Source organism: Carlito syrichta, unplaced genomic scaffold (assembly GCF_000164805.1).
Source record: "Carlito syrichta isolate Samal-C Ts95f unplaced genomic scaffold, Tarsius_syrichta-2.0.1 Scaffold308755, whole genome shotgun sequence".
NCBI lineage: Eukaryota > Metazoa > Chordata > Mammalia > Primates > Tarsiidae > Carlito > Carlito syrichta.
In genome coordinates, this window is record NW_007252851.1 from 185258 (window position 1) to 198442 (window position 13185).

Below are 13185 nucleotides of genomic sequence, written 5' to 3' on the forward strand. Positions count from 1 at the left end.
TATCTTGAAAACTGCAACTTGGCTTACACTGACTCTGGAGTTGATCTGTTTTATATATTCAGCCTCTTAACAATAGAGAGAAAGTTATGGTTTTATTTACATCTCTCCCAGAACAGATTTACACGCACTCATATCCACCCTCCCCCTTAAGGGATCTGGGGATGTTTTACCTAAATGATCCTTACTTTCTGTAGGGTACAAACTGTGGCTTTGGTAATTGGTCTTGATTGTCGAGTTTAGAAGGCTGGGAACATGGTAATTCTAGCCTCCAGTACTCTGCTCAAAAACGTGCACTACCCAAGTACAGCACTCTTTGTAACATGTTAATTCACTTTAAGAAATGTTAAAAGTTTGAGGGATCTCATTGTTCTTTTACTCTTCTGTGTGTATGATTTATTTTGTAGGAGTATAAATCAAAACACATTCTTGGAACATTTAAGATCTCTTTAAGGTATTTTTTGTGTGTGCTTGTCCTGGAAATACAGAATACTTTATATACCAGAGCTAATGACAACAGATCTTTTAGGGTTTCTGTGTTGTAACAATCGCCACTGGGCAGACAGCTGCCAAACATCTTGCAATTAATCTGATACACGTTGGCTTTGGTATTCTTTTCCTTTCAGAACAAATGCCCTGAGGTAGAGGAGTTGGTCTTCAGCCATTTTGTGATCTGTAATGACACACAGGAGACACTGCGGTTTGGCCAGGTGGATACTGATGAAAATATTCTGCTGGCGAGTCTCCACAGTCACCAGTACAGCTGGCGCTCCCACAAATCCCCACAGGTATTTGAGAAACAGCCTTACAAACACAGCAATTGTTAAGGTTGGAGATTCATTTATTCTTCATGCGTATGCCTGTGTCCAGTTATTTCCCTTTTTAAGTCTCCCAAGGAAACCACACAGTGTAGCTACATCTGACGGAAACCCAGAAGTGTTTAGAGATGGAAGCACATGCTGCTCTTGGAATGGAGTTTTCCTGTTTAGCACGGGTGCTAGTGAGGCAGCAGGGTACAGTGATGACCAGGATGACCCTAGGGCCAAGTTTGGATCCTGGCTTTGTGTAAACTTCACTTACTTCCTGCTCTTTAGTTTTCTCAAATGTAAAATGGGGATAAAAATAGTGCCTATATCATAGGGATGTGAAGACTAAATGAATTGATACATATACGGCACTAGACTAGTGCTTAATATACTGTAAGCAGTATGCATTGGGCATTATCATTCATTTATTCAGATTTTTCCTTTATTCATACTCTGTGGCACATGTTAGGCACTGGGAATTCAAAGACAGGTAGTTCATGGTCCCTGCCCTCCAAGGACATCTCCAATCTCTGACACAATGAGGACGATGACAAACTATGCCCAAGGGAACTCTGAGAAAAGACAAACCAAAGAGTGTCTGTTTTCCAAGTAGTATAATTCCATTTTCCTGTCACTTTAGATGGGAATAATTAGAGATATGTGCCCTGCAGGGATAATATGATGATAATGAATTAAATACAAAGATGTGGTCTTAAGTGAGTAAAAGAAATCCTAGGAAGTACTCTCAAGAATAATGTATTTCTAAGGCTCTGGGTAATAAAGAAACCACTGTCTGCTTGTGATTAAAAGAAAGTCATTCAATTAGAGAACAAGTTTTCCCATCTGGTCTATAGACCAGCTTCAGAATACATTATATCCTCAGGCTTCTTCCGAGGGTAGCTAGACTCTGATTTTTTACTTGCTTTTTCATCAGATTTCCATACTATTCGTATAGTGACATTTTTTATTTAAATATATTTACTTAGTTCAAAGTAATCTGACAAGACATTAAAACTATGTAAACCTTTTTTTTGCAAAAGTTCTTTCATAAATTTTTTAGAAGGTGTGATATTTTCATCTTTTTTCTTGCCCACTCCTCCTGCCCCTTTAATCATATTTTTAGGGTGATCATATGCCCTTATTTTCTAAAGTTTTCTCTTTAAAAATTTCCATATTAAAAGTTTTTAAGTAGTTTGCTCCTTGTAACATAGGTAAAGGATGTTTGCTTATTTCAAAATTAGATAACATTTTCAATTATTTTTCTTATGGATGCTCTCAAAAGTGAGAGCATACAAATATATGGACCAAAAAAAAACAAAACAAAACAAAACAACTTCTAATTCCAAACACCTAGGCATAACCCATGTTAACACTTGTTATATAGCCTTTTAGATTTTCTAAAATTTCCATGGCAATTGCATTCCCAGCAATGAACTATTAGTAGCAAGAAAGAAGTCTCTGAGGAGCTGCAGTAATGTGTGATTGTACACAGTACCTGTAGTCACTTTACCCATGTACACACAGCAAGCTGCAGGCCTTAGCCAATAGAAAGCAAAGCAGAGGGATTTTTTTTTTCAATGACTTTAGGGGGGTACAAATGATTAATGATTTTTTTGGGGGGGGGTTCAGAGTCTCACTCTGTTGCCCAGGCTGGAGTGCAGTAGCACACTCACAGCCACCCTAGCATTTACCTGCTGGGCTCCAGCAATCCTTCTACCTCAGCCTTCCAAGTAACTGGAACTACAGGCGTGCACTACCACGCCCGGCTAATTTTTAACAAATGATTTTTTGTTACTTGGGTGAATTGTATAGTGGTGAAGACGTCTGGGTTTTAAGTGAACCCTCCATCCCTACCTCTGCACATTGTACCTGGTTTTTCATCCCTTCCCTCACCCTTTCTCTTCTGAGTCTTCAGTGTTCATTATGCCATTCTGTATGCCTTAAAGCAGAGGAATTTGAAGATGTATAGCTAGTATAACCCTTAGTGAGCCTCAGGATTCCCTAGACACTGGAGCCAGGATGGAAAGGATGATGATAAGAACAGCTGCCTCAGGAGTATGGGGTACGGGAGTCTTGATGTTATAGACATAGTTTCTGGGTGGGGAAGAGGTCAACAGGAAAGACGAGAGGACGGCCACTATCACCAGTACACCTTTCACATTTGTGCTCCTGTGTACTATTTCAAGACCTTTTTGTACTTATTCAAGGCCTATTTTGTAGTTTGTTTTCACAGCATCCCTGTGTAGTTTGTACTATTTGTTATGCCTATTTTAGAGAAATGGAGACAAATAGAAATGTTGAGTAGTGGTAGAACTGGAATTGAATCCCTTATCTTTTGATTCTTGATATAGTGCCATTTCCACAATATTGTCTTACTCCCCTATGCTTTGGCAGCATGATTTGTCTGTTAGAATAGCCAAGCAGTGAAGCTTTAAGAAAAGACCTGAGAAATCACTGGTATAGTAGGCCATATCTAAAGCTAGACTAATGGGGGATTCTTAGTCCAAGTATGAACGCTTGCAAAATGTTAATAGTATTATCAAAAATGATAGGAGCCTTTTAATGACAAACTGGAAACGTAAGTCAGGTATCTAATAAATTTTATTTTTTCTTTTAAAATTGTAACTGCATCTTCTGAATGCAAATTTTAAGACAAACTGCAGTCATTATAATCTTCTTTGGCTAAAGCCTAGATGACATTTGTAAAGAACAGTGTCTCTTTACTATATCTATGTTATGCTAAAGTAAGTGTGTTTTATAGGACTCTCTGAAGCCAGAGGTCTTAATGGGCCCAGAGGGTCTTTATGGAATTCCTTACATTCACAATTGCAAATTCTGCTGTGTTCTAATGAAAGGTTACCTCTGAGGATCAGAAAAACTAGCCACTTAGTCTCAAACTGCACCTGGACCTAGTCATAGATGCACAAGTGAGCAAAATGTTCCTTTTTCCAGACTCCAAGTCATATCCTGCATTGCCCAGCAAGCTGGGTTTTAGGAACATTTGTGTCTGCATGTTTATGCTACTTTGGGTGTTAGTCAATTCATAGTCTCAGGGAGGATTTCTAAAGTTCATGGAACTTAACTCCACTAAACAATGCAGCTTACATTGCAGAGATCAAGAACATGGCAATTACACCTGGAGAGGTTTCAAAGAGGTCAGGATACCTTAGAACCACACAAGAGGTTGCTAACAACAATAAGTCCCAATAGGATGAGAAGAAGCATGAACACAACCAATTCTGGAAATCCAAACTGAAAAACCTCTTAGAATTGAAAGTCATAAAACTCTCCTTATAGTTTCTAACACATGCTCTGGGGCAGAATCACTTAACATTCTGGATATCTTGCAACAATTTCTTGCCTAAACAAACAAAGGAAGAACAAAACTATTTCCTAGGGAATAATCAAACATATTCAGCTGCACAGAATCATAGATGCCACCAAAAGGGCCCTTAAATATAATTCAGTTGACTTCAGATCATGTTGAATGAGAACAATAACCAGCAATAGATTGGTCTTCAAAGAATTGAGTCAAATTATGAGGAGTTGAATCTAGGGACTAGAAGTGTGAGTTTATGGAATCTTTCTCCTGAATAGGCAGTATGTGTAGCTCAGAGTCAAGGGAAGCTTTGTTTAGTTTAGCCAAACCAGGTATAATGAAATCTTCACCAGCTAATAGGGTTTGTGTGTAACAGCCTATACACAAAAGAGCCTATGCTCTTTTCTGGTGAATAGAGAGCACTATTAATAATAGCAATATTATTGCCTTTATGGATTATGCATTTTTTTCAGAATTACAGAATTCCAATTGACTTATTTTTAGTAATCAAACCATCAAGTAGATGGAAATGAGCCCTAGACAGAACTATAGAAAGTCATAAAATATGACCAGGCACACTGGCTCATGACTGTAATCTCAGCACTTTGGGAGACTGAGGCGGGAGGACTGCTTGAGCCCAAGAGTTCGAGACCAGTCTGGACAACCTAGTGAGACCTCATCTCTACAAAAAATCAAAAACAGCCAGGCATGGTGGCTTGTGCCTATCGTCCCAGCTACTTAGGGGGCTAGGTTGAAGGATCACTTGAGCCCAGAAGATCGAGGCTACGGTGAGCTGTGATTGTACTACTGCACTCCAGCCTGGGCAAAAGAGTGAGACCCTGCTTAAAAAAAAGAAAGAAAGAAGGAAGGAAAGAAAATAATAAAATATTTCTCCAAAATGAATTTAAAAGAAGTTTCATAAGTTCATGAAAAATGGTAGATATTTAAAAATACAAAATGTAGCCAGGCATGGTGGCATTTGCCTGTAATTCCATCTACTCTGGAGGCTGAACCAGTAAGATCACTTGAGCCCAGGAGTTCAAGACCAGTTTGGGCAACATAGAGAGACCTCATCTTAAAAAAAAAAAAAAAAAACAAATGTAACAAGGTGAGAATTCATTTTGATGAGTAGCAAAGCATCCTGGAAATACACATTAAACAGACATAGTGACAAAAACATAAATCATATATTACTTTAAGACAGAGTTTGGCAAAATTATGCTGTAAAGGGTCAGATAGAAAATATTTTAAGCTGTCAACATCTTACAGTCTCTATGTAAAAGCAGTAAGGTGATACATAAACAAATGAGTATGACTGTGTGCTAATAAAACTATTTATGAGCAATAACATTTTAATTTCATAGAATGTTCACACATCATAAAATATTGTTATGATTATTCTTTTGACTTTTTCTAACATTTAAAAACATAGAAACCATTCTTAGCTCGCATGCCATCCAAAATAGGCAGGATGCCAAATTTGGCCTATGAGCCCCAGTTCACCAACCCTTGCTTTAAGGTCTCTCAATTTATAAAATACAATAGACTAAAGGTATGATTTTTTTTTTTATTGTTTTCACTCTGACCTAAATGGTACTCCTGTCAGTTGTCAGCTTGATACAAAGTTTCAGAAATTGAGAAATGACAGATAATAGTTTAAATCTAATTAATATAATCAATCTATACTCACCAAATAAAAGTAAAATATTTTTATTGTACTTGCTCTAGGCCTTGATTGTGTATAACAGAAAGTTCTCCAGTTCTTTTTGTGTATAAAAGTATTTTTAAATGAGATCTGATAATTTTTCCAGTTGTCTAAAAGGAAAAATAGTGGGTTTTGAGTATCTGTCTATCTTATAGTAATTCCAGTGAGTTGCCAATTTCATTAATTAGACTGTAATTCTTATTCAGTTACCACGTTTACAAATTCATTTATATAATGCATGTGTACACATATATCTAGAGAAAGCACATTCCTTGTTGCCACAGTCACAGTTTAAAAACGTAAAAAACAGACTTGGGGGACAAAGAAATATTCTGTGTTGGCAAAGCTGATAAATTCTTCAAGTGTTCTGTGCATGCATGCATGTTAAAGTTTGTTTAGAAAGGGCAAATGAATAGACACTCCCACACACTGAAGTTGCAAATGGAATTGGTACTTCTTTCTAGAAAGCAATTAGGTAAGAAACTTCAAAGCTAATAAAATGTTCATAGACTTTGACCCAGTAATCTCCTACTAGTAATCTACGCTCAGAAAAGAATGCAAATTAAAACAAAAACTTGTACACAAAAATGTTTATCATAATTTAATTGCAAAGTATTTAAAGTGCCAAAATGTTCACTTTTGAGGAAATAATTAAGGAATCTATATCTGTAACATTATCTACTATGGGACCTTTACATTTTTCCATAAGATGGGGGAAGTACTACCATATAATGTAAGTCAGAAAACTAAAATACAGAATTCTATATATACGATATGATCTTAGCATATGAGCAAGTGCATAGAAAAATACTGGAAAGAGACATGGCAAAATCTTATCCGTGATTGCCTCTGAGTGGTAGGTTAAGGTGATATTTTCACATTTGTTTACATTTTTATGTACTTTTCAACTTTTTAATACGGGACAAATATTATTAAATCAGAGAGAAGTTAAGTAAAACCCCCCAAAAAATCACATACAGACTAAAAGACAGGTATTTCAAGTGCTTACTGAAATAGTGACAAGTGTAATAATACATAAGAATGGTTCTCTTTTTTACTTCTCGTATGAACTATTGCAATTGTTTTTTTCAATTGTTCTCTTAGTTAACAGTTTCACCCCGCTCTGATCTGTCTTGCAGACTACAATTCAGGTAATTTTCCTAAATACTTTGATGGTTACACTTTCCTGACCAAAAGCCGTCACAGACCCCCTCATGCTTTGTTAAAAAATATCAAAATTCTCTGACATCCAAGTCCTAACTCAGTCTCTTCAGAAGCTCTCCAGTCTGCCATTATGTATCTCTAGCCGCTTATTCTCCCTCCCTCCCCTTCATTTTTTAATTAGTAAATTTTAGTTTGTTATGATTTGTTGTGTGTATACATTCTTTGAAGGAACTCACTGTCTTTTGAAGGAGTTAAAAAAGTAAACAAATTATTATAGACAGGATATCGTTGCTATAGTTCAGAACAGACAGAAATGAGTGATGACTAATGAGAACACTAGCTCTAAGGAAGAAATGCCAGAGAATCAGGAAGTAAAATCAACTGCATCTGGACATAGACACAATCTTAATGGGAACCCAAAGAAAATGTTTCCAAATCCAAAATGAGGAAGGGAATCTGTCAAGGCTTCCTGATAGAAGGGATATTTGTATTAAATTTTAGTGTTATTTAGGCCAGGCGTGGTGGCTCATGCCTGTAATTACAGCACTTTGGGTGGCCAAGGCAAGAGGATTGCTTGAGCCCAGGAGTTCGAGACCAGCCTGGGCAACATAGCAAGACCTCATCTCTTAAAAAAAACAAAACAAAACAAAACAAACACTTAGCTAGGCCGAAGAAGCGAGGGTGGAGGTGATACTGCAGATAAAGGGACCAACATGTGTGGCAGCCACAAGGACATGAAACAATACAGCATGGAAGGAGGAACTTAACTAATTTGGCTACAATGTAGAGTACATGTATGGTGCTACACCAGGAGGGCGATGGGTGAAGGCCGATTGGGCTCTTGTATGATGTGCTAGGTAGTTTTAATGCTGTTTTGAAGCTGTGATAGCACAAAGGTGGGATAATCTATATCCTATATCAGAGACAAGGTCAAAGTTAGCTTTCCACAGAAGTCAGGTTTGAAGAATGAGTAGAGGTTGGTCCAGTGGACAGTAGTGGAGAGAGCACACCAAGATGCACCAGGGAGATATAGAGAGAGCATGTCAAGATATCACGGTAAAGGGAATTTGGGTTTTGCTCAAATATAAAAATCACATGCCATGCCAAAGAGATGTATGCTGGTGCTCTGACTTTTAGAGTGGTAGTGGTGGGGAAGCCCTGATTTGTAGGGTTGGTCAATTTTCATCGTGTAAATACTCCCACTGGAGCTGATTTCAAGCTGCCACCCATTTGAAGAATTTCTGAATATTTGTTGATTGGTTTTCACAAACAGATATGAGCCACCTCCAGCACACCACTGTTTGGAAGAAGTTATGTTCTAAAGAGCCTGGCAGTCGTTTCAAGAATATATGTGGTGGGCAGCTTTTGATAATGAAGTCTAGAGTAATGCCAGGATCACAGCTGCATTTTGGATTCTCCTGGTGTAGTTGAGAAGGCAGTCTAGAGGAGATTGTGAATACAGGTAGAGAATAGTATGGGCAGTGCTGCATAGTCTGAGAGTGAAAGAGATGGTAGTAACTGAGCCAAGACAGAATAGAAGGCATAAATTGGTGTAGATGTCAAAGAAATGAATATTTCTGTGAATAAGCTATAAATTCTAAATATAACTTTTTTAAAAATGTTACCTGAAGACTCTAGAGAATAAACAAAAATGGCAAATTTTGGAGAGGAGTCAAAAGTTTGAGAAAGTAATCGACAGAGTGAGTTTCCCATTTTTTTGTGGCTTTGCTTTGAGGGCAACTGCCTTCATGGCAGTGCAGGGATGATCTATCTTCTTTCTGGCCCAAGGTACCAGAAGAAAAAGCCTAGACATCCAAGACTACGAGAGAGTGAGGAGAAAACCCTGGAAAAGTGAAAGCCATAAAATGGGAACATAATACACTTAAATTTGGCCCAACTGTTCAGTTAACCACTGAACCATATACATGCATGAAGTAAACTGAATACAACTTGTACTCGAGGCTTAAAGAACTGGACTATTCTGAGCTGCCACTCACCCAGGTGTGAGAATTTTCAGTTCAAGTCTAAACAAGTAAATTACCTGCTAAATAAAAACATCAACACTCTTCAGAGCAGTCGTAAGAGAATCCACAGCATAACATTTATAGAGTCCATAATGGAATCCAAAACTACTTGTCAGATAAGAGTCAAGGGGAAAAAAATATTATTCGATTTCAAAGGAAAGACAATTAACAGATGCCATTCCAAAGATGATCCAGATACTGGCGTAATCTGTGTCAAAAAAGGTAAAGGGATTTTATAGATGTAGTTCAGGTCACAAATTAGTTGATTTTTAGATAGTCAAAAGAGAGATAATCCTAATTTAATCAGATAAAAAGCCTTAAAAGAGGGATTAGACCCTTTTGTGAGGAGAGAGAGGCACACAGACTCCTGCTGGGGTTGAAGAAGCAAACTGCCTGTGAAGAGGGTCATGTGGCAGTGGGCAAGAGTTGTGGGGGGAGAATGGTACTGGGGCAAGGTGCTTCAGGAAGCCTCCAGAACCCCAAGGTGGCTGCCTGCACCAGGCAGTAAGAAGTTAAGGTCCTTATCTCATAGCCACAAAAAAATAAATTCTGCCAACAACTTAAGTGAGCTTGAGGAAATTCTTTCCAAATCAAGCCTCCAGATGAGAATGCAACCAGGTGGCACTTCATTTGGATTCTTGGGAGACCCTGAGCAGAGGACCCAGTTAAGCTATGCATAGATTCTTGACCAATAGATGCTGTGAGAGAGTTATTGTGTGTTGTTTTAAGCTCCTTACGTGTGTGGTAATTTGTTATGCAGCAATAGAAATATAATATATGACAGAAGGAAAAAGCAGGCAAACTTGAAGGTAGATCAGTAGAAATCATCTCATCTGAAGAAGAAAGAGAAAGAATAGTCAAACAAAATGAATAGAACCTCAGGGACCTCTGGGACATTTTTAAATGGTCTAATATACAAGTAATTGCAATTCCAGAATGAAAGAAAAGAGAGAACTGGGGGAAAAAAAATTAAAGTAAAATTTCCAAATTCTGTGAAAGATAGAAGTTTATAGACCTAAAAAGCTCAGAAAACTCCAAACAGGATAAATTAAAAAGAATTCATACCCAAGCACATTATTCTGAAACTACCAAAAACCAAAAATAAAGAGAAAATGTGAATGCAGCCAGAAGAAAACAACACATTACCTATAGGGGGACAACAATCAAAGTACAATGGACTTCTCTTCAGATACCATGGAGGCTAGGAGACAGTGAAACGGCATCTTTATATTACCGAGGGAAAGTTTAAATTGACAGAAGTCTGTTTGGGAGATATTTAGGATAAAATCTCCAGGATTTGGTGATTGATCACGTAGGGAAGGGTCTGGTTTGACTCTGACGTTTCAGACTTAGGTGACATGTTGGTAGTGTTGCTATTGGTCAAGACAGGGAACTGAGTAGAAGGACAATGTTTTAGAGACAGATAATGGGGCAGGGTATGGGAGCACAATAGAGTAATCTTAAAATTCATTTTGGACACATTAAGCTTTATTTTGCTTTAGAAGGCAGGAAGATTAATGTATTAGAAAAAGCTGAAATCGAAACTGTAAATACCCATGTTCCACTCTTAAGTTTTGGTAAATATGTGCAAGATTGGATGTTTTTGTCATTTCTTGGAGCTTTAATTCCTCATCTGCAAAATTAAGAGATTACTGTAAATATTCCATGAGAAACATTTATAAAGTGCCTAATACAGAACTTGACTCTCTATAACCAAATGTTCCATTTTCTCCCTTTTCCCTTTCTAACTAAACATCCAGGTGAGCATGTAGCAGTAGGCAAACTGGATTTAAGCGTCTGGAGCTAAAAAGAAAAAGCAAAAACGTCTGGCCTGGAAATACAAATTTAGCATATTACCAGTGTCTAGCTAGGTGTGGGCATAAGTAAGAATGCCCAAGGAGAGAGTGCTAAGAGAAGAGGGCTTTGTTAGTTATCTGTTGCTGCAGAACAATGGACAGTGGCAGTATAGGCATAGGATAACTGCTAAAGACATTCTCATTCACAGAAGGAGGAGACTCACAGTGCTAGTCCACAGAAATTCTGAAATCTAATGAGATAAATGTTGGAAGTTTCTTAATGTGCACTCAGTACTACTGCTGCTTGGGATAATTCTCCATGGCTCGTGGCTTTGTACTCTTGGCTCTTGGCTCCAGCATTAGAGTCATCCATCCTTTTCCATGAAAAACAGCCTTTGTTTGAGACCCACCTGGGCAGGAGACCTCATCTCTACAATAAATCAAAAAATCAGCTGGACGTGGTAGCGCACCTGTAATTCCTGCTACTCGGAAGGCTGAGGCGGAAGGATCGCTGGAGCCCAGCAGGTCGAGGCTGCGGTGGCTGGGAGTGGCCACTGCACTCCAGTCTGGGCGACAGAGTGAGACTCCAACTCAAAAAAAAAAAAAAGAAAAAGAAAAACAGCCTTTGTTTGCATCTTACAGGTTTCTCAGCCTGCTTTCTGCTGGTAGAATTTTGGAGGTTCAAAGGCCTTTTTTCACTTTATATTGTCTTTGTCTCTTCGGTCTAAGCTGGCAGTGTTTCTGCTCATATAATGATTTCACACCTTTGTGGGTCCTCTTATTAATCTTATTGAAGTCCACTATATTATACAAAATCACACCCAAGTATCTCTTATAAATAAGCCCTTCTCTACTTTAAGATTGTGCTGACGCTGCTGTGGGACATTACCCTTAAGTTTCTTATAACCCCTTGTGTTTGAATAGTTCTCTGAGGCACCAGATTTAGATCTTTTTAAGGTCTTAACAAAGCATTTTTACAAGTATACCCTTTGCTTTATTGCCAGACCCAGCTTTTCTGGCCATGTCCTAGATTTGATCTTTGCCTGGAAGCCATTTCTTGACTTTACCATTATTTGCCATCTGATAAAGCTAGGAACTTTCAAAACCAGCAAGTCTTGGCTCCTTTTTATCTAATAGTCATTCCTTGAGCTTATATTTCTCCTCACGGATTTTAATATATATAAGCAGCAGATAGAATCCAGGAGGCTCTTCAACACTGCCTGGAAATCTCCTTAGCTAGATCACATAGTTTATCAGGCACATTTTCTACTTTCCATGTTATTGCGGGTGATAGTGTTGCAAAACTTTCTCCCACTGTATAGAAGGAATCCCCTTTCCATCCATTTCCCATAACATTTTTCTCACTTCCTCACTGGCAGTCTCCTCTAAGGCCCTCAGGTTTCTATTAATAATCTCTTTAAAGTACCTTATATATTCACTGACACTCAAGTGCTTCCAGTTTTTACTCACTTCCCAGCTCCAAAGATTCCCCCACATTTTAGGTTTTCGTAACAGCAGCATCCCATTTACAGATCCCAAAACCTATGTTAGTCACCTATTGCTGTATAACAAATTACCCACAAAACATGAGTAGCTAAAACAACAAACATTTAATATTAAGTTTTGTTAGTCAGGAATGTGGGGAGTGGTCTAACTGGGTGGTTCTGTCTCCAAGTTTCTGACAGGATATAGTCAAGACGTCAGCTAGAACTGGAGTCATCCGAAGGCTTGATTGGACTGGAAGATTCATTTCCAAAATAGCTCACTCACGTGACTTTTGGCAGGAGGCCTCAGCCTCTCACCACAACAATCTCTCCATAGAGTTGCTTGTGTATTCTCATGGCATGGCTGCTGCTGTCTTCCAGATCAAATAATCTGAGACAGAACAAGGCAGAAGCCACATTGTCTTTTATGACCTCTGAAATTATTCACTGTTATATTTGTAATATTCTAGTGACTACACAGGTCAACCCTTTTCAGTGTGGAGGGGACTACACAAAGGTACAGATAACAAGAGGCAAAGATCATTGGAGCTTTCTTGGAGGTGAGATTGCATAAGGACCAATAAGAGAATTTAAGGATTGGACTGAGGAATGGGATCTTTTGAGGGAATAATAGGTATGAGGGAAGCCAAGATGTTGCAGGAAAGCCCAGTTATAATGGTGTTTTAAAAGCCAACAACAGAGAATATCTAGAGAGATAGAATTATCAGTGTTGTCAGATGTCATAAGAAGATTGAATGAGACAAGAACTGAAAAAGAAAAAGAAGAGATCATTGTATTTGGCAATACAATGGCTCAAGTAGGGAGATGGGAATACAAGTCAGATTACAATGGGTTGAGAAATGAATGGGAAAAGAAAGTGGTGAGGAAGA

At 38.2% G+C, this 13185-nt stretch overlaps 1 protein-coding gene across 1 annotated transcript in view; it reads left to right on the forward strand.

Moving 5' to 3' along the window:
- VPS13B (vacuolar protein sorting 13 homolog B) overlaps positions 1-13185 on the forward strand; it is a gene marked incomplete at its 5' end in the record, with an annotated part of 272185 nt that overhangs the window by 178966 nt on the left and 80034 nt on the right. The window contains one exon of the mRNA XM_008065666.2: positions 624-785. Coding sequence (XP_008063857.2) covers positions 624-785 — 162 coding nt within the window. The remainder of the gene's footprint in view (positions 1-623; positions 786-13185) is intronic.